Genomic DNA, 12,085 nt, shown 5'->3' with positions numbered 1-12,085 from the left:
CGGTAAGTGTCTGAGATAGACGGGACCTGCTGGTGCTGCTGCTGCTACTAGTCACGATGCCAGACAGACAGCATCACAACAGGTGGAAGATGCACGGTTCGAAAGGGAAGATTTATTTACACTTCAAATTTGAGCTCACTCGCTGAACCTCGACGGGTTTCGCAACGGTTGATTATTATTGCATTATTTGTGGCGTTTGGAAGCATTCCCAAAATAATACAATTACTCGAGCAGCCGGCTTTATACGCTGGTACCGATGTGCTGATGGCACCCGGGACCGGTGCGCAGTTGCACCAAGAGGCATTAAAACTACACTGTAACGGCATCGCTCGCGTCATGTCTCTGGTGCGTTTGTCATAAATAATTCGGACCGCGTTGAAATGATTCGACCGGGCACGGGTTGAATAAATAACGATCGACACCACGAGCAGGCTGGCTTGATGTTCTGGTTTATTTGGAGAGGGCGCTTTTAATAATATTGTTTAAAATGTTAGCGTAACGGTTCGTCTTGTAATCTCGTTCGCGTTCGCGAAATGGTAGCCATGGCGCGTCCCCACCGAAAGAGGTTAACCAAATCCTCCCATGAAAATAGTTTATTAAACTACCCCATACTGCTGCTAAAATAGACCGCACCGTGCACTGCAAATAATACCCGTCGCCGCAAAACCATTCTATAGCGAGCTTCAGAATTCGCTTCAGAAATTCGCTTGTTTCACACGGTTTCATGTGATTTATGTCAGTCAAAAGGAAAATCCCTCCACCCGAACCATGTGTTTTCCGCACGGAGATAATCAGTACGAAATCCCTTTTAGCTTGTCCGCGGCATTATGCACTTGTTTGCGGAGAGAGTATCGCACTCCACCTAACATCGCGGCGTATTATTACGCCAAATTGTCATACTCGATGGAAAATGGCATTCAGGTGGCCGCATGATACGAGCGGGAAAATGTCGGCAGCAGCTGAGTTAACCGGCTCCCCGGCTCTCCGACACCATAGAACGCCAATAGAATGGGAGGAACCAGCCAAGAAAACATAACTTGGGACGGTACTTACAGTAAAGGGCGGCTTACTTAAGTCTAATGAGGCACCGGTGCCGTAGCTAAGGGCGTGTAGTTATACTAAGTACCATACACCATGGTAGCCGCCGTCACCATGTAGAGCTGTGCTGCTAGCTAGTGCACCCGGTTACAATCACTGCCAGGATAAAAACTACTCACCTTTTCACTGGAAAACCGCGGCATTTAGCCGGGGAAACTAAGGCGCTGCTACCTTGACCACCTCTCACTTACGCTCTTTCGCGCGCTCTCTCTCTCACTCTGTGAGTAGTTTAGCATGAAAGAAAGGAGGAGGCTAAGCACCTTATGATTTCTTAAGAAAGTGTAACCTAATTAAAATTAATTGAAAAGTAATTTAAATTTGCGGTCGCGGTGAAGTAGTGTGCACACTGGATCCATATTCACACAACTACTATTTTAATTCTCTAATGCCACTGTATGTATGTGTATGTATGTGTGAGACGATTCAAACAAGGAGTAGGGAACAAATATTGATTTTTTGGTTGAAGCTCACGTGTTTGTACAGCTGCATTATGTGAAAATTAAACAGATGCTTATAAAACTTGGAAGCTGTGGTGTGTTTTCGGGATTTGGGTAAGATTTAATATTTAAATTATCTTTGTAACAAAGTTCATTCTAAAAAGGGGTTTCTCTTGATTTGTAATGTTTGAAGAACGTTTAGGTAAGCTTTCTGTGACATGATTTGCCATCTGATTGTTTTTCTTATTCAATCTGCTCAAATACTCCATGAAGTAGATCTGACTAATAGTAATAATTGATGGATGGCGTCAGCGGAAATTTACTAGGTACGCCTTACGACTCCTTCCTTTGTCTAACGGGATCTAACCTCCTTACTATCAATGGTGCCTATTGCTTGGTTTGGAGTCGCTTAATGTCAGGAGCGGTAGTTTTTAAGTATTAGACCTACGATTGTGTAGACCTACTATTGTGTAGACCTACTATTGTGTAGACCTACGAAGGTCCGACAAAATATCCAAATAAATTAAATAAATTAAATCAAATCTTTTTGGCATGTTCCTAGCTCTCATTATTTTATTCGTCATCACTGTAATTTGAATAATGTATTTGTTAATTCTGGCATGAAAAAGCACCTAAAGCAAACCAAAATAAATCCAACCAGTGAATTTGAAAGAATTAAGTACCCCTAGAAAATCTGCCACATAATCTCCAGTAAAGTGGAAGACCCTGGTGTTGCGACACACTTTTTGCCATGATTGACAAGTTTATTTTGAATCGAATATTCACTCAATTCCCATTTTTTTAAACACAATATAAATAATAAATAAAAACAAAGCACTATTTAAAATTACAGCATCTTTAAGACTCATTCACGTCCCACGGTACATAGAACAATGTTTTTCAGGATGCACTAAATCACATTTTAGTGAAAGAAGTCCTACAAAACACCACAAAATGTTAACATCTCAACACTTTCGACCGACAGCTTCAAAAACACATCCATGATGGGTTTGGAGAGTGGCAACAAAACATACCTTCGTTTCCGTTCATCAGCTACGACCGTTGCTTGTACGACCGTTGATTGTACGACCGTAGCCTATTCTCTGGATCAGCTATTTTTGCATTGGTTTAAGGACGTGCGTCCTTTGGGAGAACCGACATCATACTCCGTAGCCCGGTAACCATCCCGGGAACGGTAACCATTTATTTAAACACAACCGCTTGCATCACCAACCGACGAAAGGGACGTTCGGCCTGACAGTTTTGCTATGAGCCGAAGGTAAACTTGGCATGCGAGAACTAACTCCCTGCACCGGCTAGAGTTGTAATCCGCGGTTGAACGCTTGTTAGCCATTTTGCTAAAGGCGTACCCAAAGCCATATCCCAACCATTGTCGGTAACGACCATCGTCAGCATGTGATAATACTGCCGCCTAACCTCGTTGCGTTTCTCGTTGGCCCCGATGGCGAAATAGTACACGTCAGCGATTTAACTTTTGGGCAGCTAAAAAGTAACTTCCTTCGATGAGGGTAAAAAATGGAACTTTCAACGCATACACACCCGACACTTACGATCAATATGCAGCATATAGCGACGCAACAATGTACTAACAGGTTGACCATAACGCAGAAAATAACCACGCATAAGTGAGACACCTTGTAAACTTGCGAGTAATTTTGTGTTCAAATAACACTTCAATTCAAACATAAATAACAAAGAAATGAAGTAGATAGGACGGGGTTTAATGTGGCTAGCTTTGCGTAACAAAACTGTAATTAAACAGTTTCGAAAGCGATTGTTGTATAGAATCTAACTTTTCCACTCATTTGCGGACCAAGAATCATCTAAAAAAGCATTCCAAATGCCCTACCACCAACGAAAACCATTCAAAATGATTGCCCACCGCCCATTGAGTGGCTAGGTAGAGGAGAGCCATTTTTATCACATTTCTACTGAATCCCTGAGAACCGCAACAGCAACATCCTATGTATAGAATCCAATCCACCGGCCAACTTCAACACAGCATCTCAAAAGTCAAGCTGTAGCGCTGTAAAGGGTTGGATGCAACCCCATTTACATAATTTCATTGCTACGGTCTGGCGAGTTGTTGGACCGATTGTCGACCTGCCATGCGATGAGTTTGCATGGTTTGGCCGTGTGATACCGGGCCATCTAGAATACTAATCGAAAGCCGTTAGAAGCATTCCGTGACAAAAATGCTAACCGGCTTTCATACGCAACATAAAACATTAAATGATGTTTGATGGAGTAAGATTTCGTCCCTTCTTGCTCGATCGCACCGTTTGCTGGGCAGTGGTTATGATTCTTGCTGTGGTGGCAAGCTAATTATTGCATCATGAGCTACCGGTTTGCTTTGCAGTGTTTTACAGTATGATAAAAAATAGCAAAATTTATGAAAATTACGTTGGAAAATTACATATCGTGAAATAATTAATAGCAGTAAAAAACTACTCAATAAAGTTAACATATATTATCGTCATTCTAGTTTCTTGTTCCTACCACCCCTACTGACCACACCACCCAAGTAAATCCTTGCCGGAAAATTTAAATTAAAGTGAAACACATCTCCAGGGAGTACAGATTGAAAGTGAGTTTCTACGGATCACCTACGTACGACTAACAGAGAGGGCGGAATTGGGATTGGTTTAGCATTGGAATTCGAACCGAAAGCTTATCCAAATTGCTTTCCACCCCTTGTTGCATGAGCCTCCTGCGCCACACAACGGAATGACTTTTTTCTTCTTCTTCCGGCCATATCCAAACGACAAAAGCACAGGAAAATACAAATACCCATACACACACACACAACGTATGGTTTCACAGCAAAGCGTCATCGGGGGCACTTGGTGCTAGCCTGCCGGTTTGCTATTGCTGCTGATGCTGCTGCTGCTGCTTTATTTATAGCCTTCTGGTGCACCGTCAACACTTTTAGCTACACCCGCACCCCGGGCATGCTGCTGCAGCTGGAAAAAGGCCCGTGATGCCTTGGAGTTTTCACCAAAACACAGGTGACGACGATGACGACGGTAGCACCGGGAGAGGTTGCAACTGAAAACAAAAAAAAAAATCTATTTTCACCAAACGAATGCCAGCGCTCTCCAAGGACGACGGTTTTGACATTCAATACCAGGCACTACCATATCCAGTGGAGACGTCCACGGTGCACGAATTTTCCCAACCTATGTACCATTTGCAAATACCGTGCCAATCGACTAACCGACTCCGAGCGATACCGGGCCGAATCAAAACCGTCGGGAATGAATTCATGACCGGGGGACCAGTGTCATCTAAGTCTTTTGTATCTTTCTCTCGTACCCGTAGAACATCCTGCAAGGCAATGTACCACCATCGTTGCCCCGCTGGCAACGGCGCTGGAGGGTTATTCAACCGAACAGGATTGCTTGAAAGAAGCGGATCTTTTAGCAGGCAAGTATAAGGTTGGTTGAGGGACACACGAGGTACAACAAGGTACACAAAGGGTTGATCTTTGCCCCGACAGTCAAGACGTAATTTTTGTGCAAACCAATTGTAGCACGCATGTAGGATGTTATAGAAAAATACAAATAGGGAATAAAAGAATTAACTTGGAGTGTGCAATTACCTCCCGAATAAAAATAAAATGTATACAAAATTACCTAATTTGACACATTTTTTAAACCAACATGTAAAGTGTAATATCATCCAAAAGCATATTGAAATCGAAAAATTTTATAATTGAAAACACTTTATAACATTAAAACATGACAACATTCGACACTGTACAGCAGTACCAGCGCACCCCTGAACAAGAATGATATGAAGGAACCAGCGAAATAAAAAAACATCACGCTAAAGCTTCCGGTTTCACCTAGAAGCAAATTTACCGCTTCCATCGATCACACTTCGAATGAATAGCGCAACACGATGCGACAGGGTTTCCAATGGCCGAGCCGTACGGACCGACCGCCATCGTATCGAACCCGCTCCCGCAAAAACCGTTTTCCCTGACACCTAGCCCTGGTGGCGTGTCGGATGTCCGTCGATTTTATGACTCCGACACAATCACACTCCAATGCATGGCGGTGGCCAAGAACGGTTGTCTGTACAGTTGGTGCTACCGCTTGTTGCCTAAATTTCCCAACGCAAACCCAAACCAGCTGTACAGCGCTAAATCTTTTTACTTGAAATAAGCGTACCGGGGTGCACTTTGTACTCTGCGCGCGTGTGTGTGTACTTCTGGTGTCTCTGGTTTACGATTGAACCTTAGCCGATCGATCTTCAGAGACTGCATTCCACCGATACGGGCCGTGCATGGCGGTCTATTCAAACCCGAAACGGTGATTGGAGAATTATTGCCGAAGAACTACGGCCTTCCCGTTGGACTTCCCCGGGCCGGCCGGACCGGCGGACCGGGATATTCGAGAGCTTCTATTTCGGAAGCAATCATCTCACAGTTGTTTGGTTCGCCGATCCATGCGTATACCACCACCAAGAGCTGCTTGTCCGCTCAAGCGTTCTTGAACCCGTTCCATCGGGCACCCCGAGGGGATGGGGAAAGGAAGCGGTTCATTTTTCAAGGTCCATTGGGGTTAGTTTGATTGCTTTTTCTGTCTTCGGTTACATTGGGGTTGAGTGTGTGTTTTGCTGCGACTCCCGATAGCCGATAGATAAAGATTGGATTTTTTAATGCACCGCCGTTGCCGAGCCGGCGCCGTACGCAGGCTGACAGCATGCCAGCAGCCCATCAAATTGATCCAGATCAGGATTTTGATGTAATAAAAATTTTAAGATAGCATCAAACGTGTCTTAACATAGAATCAATAATGTTTTACAGTCTCGAGTTTCCAGCATGCATTAGTAAATGAAGATGTTCATGCTTTTGCCTCTTCAATTCTCTCAATTGGTTGCGATAAGTCTTTAGTCTTAAAAATAACATAGTTTAGCTTCCATCAATGGCTATACATTGATGAAACTCGTCGCTGGAGTACGCATGTTTATTAGTGTTGGGGAAAAATGATGTTATGGTTGAAATACACTCCGGCTAGTTTTGAATTTACCTGAAATCGATTCTGGGATCTATTCCGAATTCGGTTCTTAAAAAGGAATTGGTTCCGGAGCCCGAATTACATTAAATTTCCGAATTAGAATACATTTTGGAGCGTTAATCAAGTTTCAACATTGATGTAAACCACTTAATGCAAAGAGATATGCTTTTTTTATTTTTTCAAAATTGAATCATTACATATTTCAAGTCCGAAGCTGTCAAAAACAAAAAGACCAGCATCTTTGAACCAGTGATGGGTAATCCAGAACGAAGTCATGAATCAACTCCGACTCCGGTACGTCGGATAACAATTTTCTTTGTTATATGACATTCAAATAGCCTTACTGTTTTTGCACCGCCAACCTAAACTACTGACCCGGACTCGATCAGACTCGTTCAGACGCTTTCAGACCAATCCGGACTGATCTGGACTGATCCGGATTAATCCGAAGTGATCCGGACTGATCCGGACTGATTCAAAGTGATCCGGACTGATCCAGATTGATTCGTAGTCGGATTCGATGAGTCCGAAGTTTTTTCCCGTGCACACCCCCCCCCCCTCCTCCCCTCCGCTAAAACAGTTCGGAGTAACTCCGAGTCCGATTCTGATGGGTAACGGATCCGATGGGTATCAATCCGATTCAAGAAAATAATTATATTTACCCATCACTTCTGTGAAATTGTGTTTAATATTAATCATTCCGAAAATAGAATATATTCCGGAATCACTATAAGATTTGAGCATACATTTCTAAATTTCTACGCAAATTCCTAGGCTACACGCATACTTCCGCAAGGTTAATTGACCCGCGGAATCAATTGCTACATCGGAACAGGAACTGTAACGGTTCCAGGACTGGGACAGGATCACGTTTCGTTCCGCATTCTTAACAGGTCCGGTTTCAAGAAAGAATAAATTAGATTACTGTTTCAGAACCAGTATGCGTTCATGATCAGTTTAAGGTCCGGTATAGGTTTAGTATCAGTTCCAGGGCCAATTTGTTTACAATTTCAGTTCCAAGACCACTATAAGTTCTGCATCAATTTCTAAAAAGTGAATTCAGTATCACTGCCAGAACCGGTTTGGGTTCAGTATCAATTCCAGAACGAGTATGGGTTTGTGATTCTTTATACTTTGGTTTCAGTTACAGGTTAAATTATGGGTCGTCATAAGTTTCTAACATGGCGCATTAATCGGACCAAATTAACTAGTTTGAATCCAATCCCATACAAAATTCGAAACCGATTCCAGAATCTGCTCGAGAATTGAATCCGGATTCAACTACATAATCGATTCCGAAATTGGTACAATATTTTCAAATGAAATCTATTGCAGACGCATAATTAGAATTGGAATCAAATCCAAAAACGGAATCAGAACCAGGTTCTTCCGAATCTGAGGGATTACCAGTACTGCCCACACACTTGACACTTGGCTATTCTAGCATTGCAACACTTGACATTGAAGTTAAACGTAGCTATATACCGGCACAGCAATAAATTATTTCAATGAAAGCAACATAAACCGCTTCCCACTTTCAACACCTCCGCAGTAGTTTAGCATATCACAATAAAAGCTTCCTGCTCTTCGCAATAGCGACCCGCACTAAACCAGACTAATTTTCCTGTAAAAGTCCATTAACCATCCTTAATGTTTTAGCTGCTGGACACCTCCTGGTGTTCCCATTATGTTCCCCATCCAGCAGAAACAATATGCATTATGCGCTTAGACACCCCATGGCCGCCCATTCGTAACGCGCGGCTAAAGGGCCGGTCGGCTAAACTGACGAAATGCCTATTTAAACATTACGGCACCGAGACGCATTCAGCACGAAATGGATTCCGTTTAATTAGTCTCCATTTCTTAATTACACGTGCGGTTGACCCTTGCCACCCTTGCGCTAATCTCTACCCTCCATCGCGCTGTAAATGTATGCGTAACACGGTCTCTTTAATTCTTCCCTGTTCTGTGCTCTCTCTCTTTCACTCGCCCTTGCTAGAAGTTTATTAAAAGTTACACGGACCAGGACGGAGCTCCCAAATTACGCTCCAAACCGTCTGCATCTTGCCCCACTTTGCGAGCTACCTTTGCACCGGCGGCAAACAACGTTGCGCAGTCCTAAGCAACCAAACGTCACGCAAACAAGCAGCAGCAACAGCAACCTCACCCCGCACTTGTCTATTGGGATCGGATTTAAACGATCAATTAAATAAATTTTCCACTCGTGCGAAACGGACCGAATGAAGAAGGAATGAGTGTGTGTATGTGTGTGTGGGGTTGTGCAACCGGCGCTCCCAAATACGGGACCGAATTCATCTCAAGGAATCGTACAGAGCAAACTCCAACCGACCGACCAGGACCCGCCGGTTTACCGCCGGTCCCATCGGTCACAGCCGATGCGAAATGCTTTCACTGAACCGTTCCTAATCAAATGCGGTTACCCGGGATTTGCCTCACGTATCGTACCGGACGGACCTTCTTGGTAAAGAAAATGAAACTTTCTTATTAAAACAATCTCAACAGCTTCCTCCTCCCGCCGCGCTCTTGTTCCCCCGACCCGAACCCCTCTGCAAGGTATCAACGCTCCACACCCGTCGTTTACCGCCGAACGCGCACACAAGCACTTACATACTCGATCTGTGTGATTGTCTGAAAAGCATTAATCCACTTGAGAAACCATTTCCACCAGCCCTTATTTCCTGCCCAACGTCGAACCACACTTGTCTAGGCTGGCCTATTGTGCATGCTCTGCGTATAAAAGGAGGTACTGACTGCTTTTACAATTTAATGATCGGTACCTGGTACAGAAGTGGTCCTAGGAGTATTTTAATTAAATGCAACAATGTGTATAACCTTTGGTAGCCCTCATCACGTATTGTATTTAAAAAAAGGTTAAAAATAACGTATCAGGTTGTATTCAAACATCTTCCAGAAAAAGGACAACATCAAATAGAGCTAAATTTCCAATAGGTTACATAGAAAAATACTGTTTCATAGAAAGTTGATCAAGCCTAACTAACTGTTTTTTTAATTGTATAAAACTAGCAGTCTTTCGGTAACATAAACTAAATAGCATTTGTTTAAAAAAGTTGCCATTGTGTAGCCCTTACTTATTTTATTTCAATATATCCCCAATACGACCATAGTCATTAGCCCATCGTGCAAATCAGCTTACGTGTACGGTTTCAATTTGAAATTAAAATGCTAATTATACCACTCCCACAATGTTCGTACGTTCAAGTGCGGGTTCAACATGAAACAAACGCCATTAGCGACAAGACATCGAGGGCATTGCTGACGGCAGTCCAGTCATCTTCAAGATAAAATGTACTTAAAGCGCTGTTCAAGATGCAATTCTAGGAAAAGTTAGTCATGCTTAGTAATGATTTAACTAAGATTCGTTGTAAATCAAGGCTGTGTGTCATGTGTTGCTAACAGAATAATGGTCGAAATTAAACGTATATTTCTATATTTCTGAAAACAAAAGTCTACGGTTCTATTACACAAATAAGATATGCCCCGCTGCGATATGTGTAAGCATAACAGGCTAGTGTTGGATAATTCTGTTATTTTTAGTACCATTAATCATCCTATCGAGCCTACCCTTTCTAGTCTGCTGCCAGCGAGGATCATGGCACATCTAGGTTTGCAAATCCTTTTCTTGGAACGATAAAAGCTAAATGGGCCCTTTTTCAGCCTCGCAGTACGGTGGCCGCTGTCAACCCGCTGGTACGAAACGAGCAGTAAGCCAACATATGCCTTGCACATACGCGCCGACGTCCACTGTCGGGCTGGGCGGGGTACGACGTTATCTGATGAAATATGGGATCAAGGCTGTAAATTAATTGTAAACAATCTCGTCAGCAGATGTTGCTACCAGTCGGACCTCCAAACCGGAGCCAGCCCAGGGACCGATCCGAGTACCGAGTCCAGGGAAACAATGGTGCCTGCTCAGCACTGACAACAGACAACAGACACTTGCTGAAAGACGGAACACACGACAGCTTGCGTCAACACGATAGAACTTTGTCACGCCTCGTTGAGTGGCGAAAAGGATAATTGCATCGTCTGGTGCTGTGCAGGCAGACATCAGCCCTCATCAGCAGGGGCCGAGACTGCTCGAAGAGATACAAACCCACAAAAAAACAACTGTGTACATATCGGCTACAGTTGAATGATGTTAATTTCCGACCTATTATGTCCGGTATGTGTTATCACAGGTCTTGTAACTGGTGTGGCAATGGTGTGGGAAAACATTCACTGCTTAGAGTGTGGCACATGTTCTGAGCTTTCAAGCAACGGAAAAAGTACAATATTCGCCGGCACGGATCAAGAAACTTTTTTATTATTTTTTATATTATTATTATTTGACACAACAACCATAGACGGTCTTGGCGGTCTACCTAAAGTCACTAAAAGTGTACGCTTGGCTATACGTCAAGGACAGAAACAGGGCTTGAACCCGTACCTCGGCTGTAAAATTGACGGCTGTAGGACTTGGCAGGGGAAGTACCGAGAGGAATTTTTAACACCATATGTTTCATACCTTTGTCCGTGACACTAAGCCACGAGGATTGTGTTTCGAGCAAACATTATTTAAAACATGTTATACATTTTTAACCTTTAATCCGTTTCTCGTGTAGTGAAAGAATGCACATACGAAAATAATTTCAACGTTTGTTTGTTTAACCAAACAATCAAATCCTTAGATTATCACAGAAGGTAAACTGAAACGTGGCACCACTTACCTCGGATATCATGACCTCCTCGAACCACACCACTTCCTTGGCTGCCTCCTCTTCCAGCGGCGGTGGCGTAAAGCATCGCTGCAAAACGACAATGTTCTCTTCGTCCACCGTGCTATAATGGCCATGCTGCGTTTGTGCATGCCTTAAACGAGAGTCGACACCAGCCGGCTGCTTAACCACACCATCGCCTTCCATTCTGGCTTGAGCTTGAAACACCGGTACACACAATGCCACACAGTTGATATGTTTTCACAGTTAATTTTCACTTTTACTCTCACTTTTCGTATTGAACAACACTTTTATTTGCTGAGAAACTGCAAAATGTACTCGTTACGAGTGAAAAATCACTACAATTTTGATAATAAACTTGGTAAAATCGCAATTGAACACGCCGCTTGCAAAACCGCACCGCAATGTTTGTAAACAAAACGCCATTGAAGAACCGCGTGAGTTTGACAGCTCGCTCTCGCTCTCCGCATGTTGCTTTGAGCGAGAGAAGTCGACTGCGTTTGACATTAGCGTTGGCATATTGCGGCATTCTGTCGAAAACATCTCGATCGATACTTAACGTAGCGTACAATTTCTCTCAGGCGTCCGTGTTTTCGACAGAAAATCTTAATACAACAGTTGTCTGGTACTTTTGATTTCTATAAATGCTCTGTTTACTTATTTTATGAATATGATTGGGATATAATAGTAAGCTAAGAAGATATATGTAAAATTGTTATGCTTAAATGACAATTCTACATACATTATC

At 43.1% G+C, this 12,085-nt stretch overlaps 1 protein-coding gene across 1 annotated transcript in view; it reads right to left on the bottom strand.

Moving 5' to 3' along the window:
- Positions 1-11,747, bottom strand: part of LOC120903927 (RNA pseudouridylate synthase domain-containing protein 2-like) — a 186,642-nt gene extending 174,895 nt beyond the window's left edge. Inside the window, exon 1 of the mRNA XM_040313604.1 lies at positions 11,329-11,747. Within this exon, the coding sequence (XP_040169538.1) occupies positions 11,329-11,523 (195 nt within the window). The 5' untranslated portion in view covers positions 11,524-11,747. The remainder of the gene's footprint in view (positions 1-11,328) is intronic.
- Positions 11,748-12,085: the final 338 nt, after the last annotated feature.

Source organism: Anopheles arabiensis, chromosome 3 (assembly GCF_016920715.1).
Source record: "Anopheles arabiensis isolate DONGOLA chromosome 3, AaraD3, whole genome shotgun sequence".
Taxonomy (NCBI): domain Eukaryota; kingdom Metazoa; phylum Arthropoda; class Insecta; order Diptera; family Culicidae; genus Anopheles; species Anopheles arabiensis.
The sequence above is the reverse complement of the archived record's forward strand: the minus strand, read 5'-3'. Positions and strand labels throughout refer to the sequence as shown.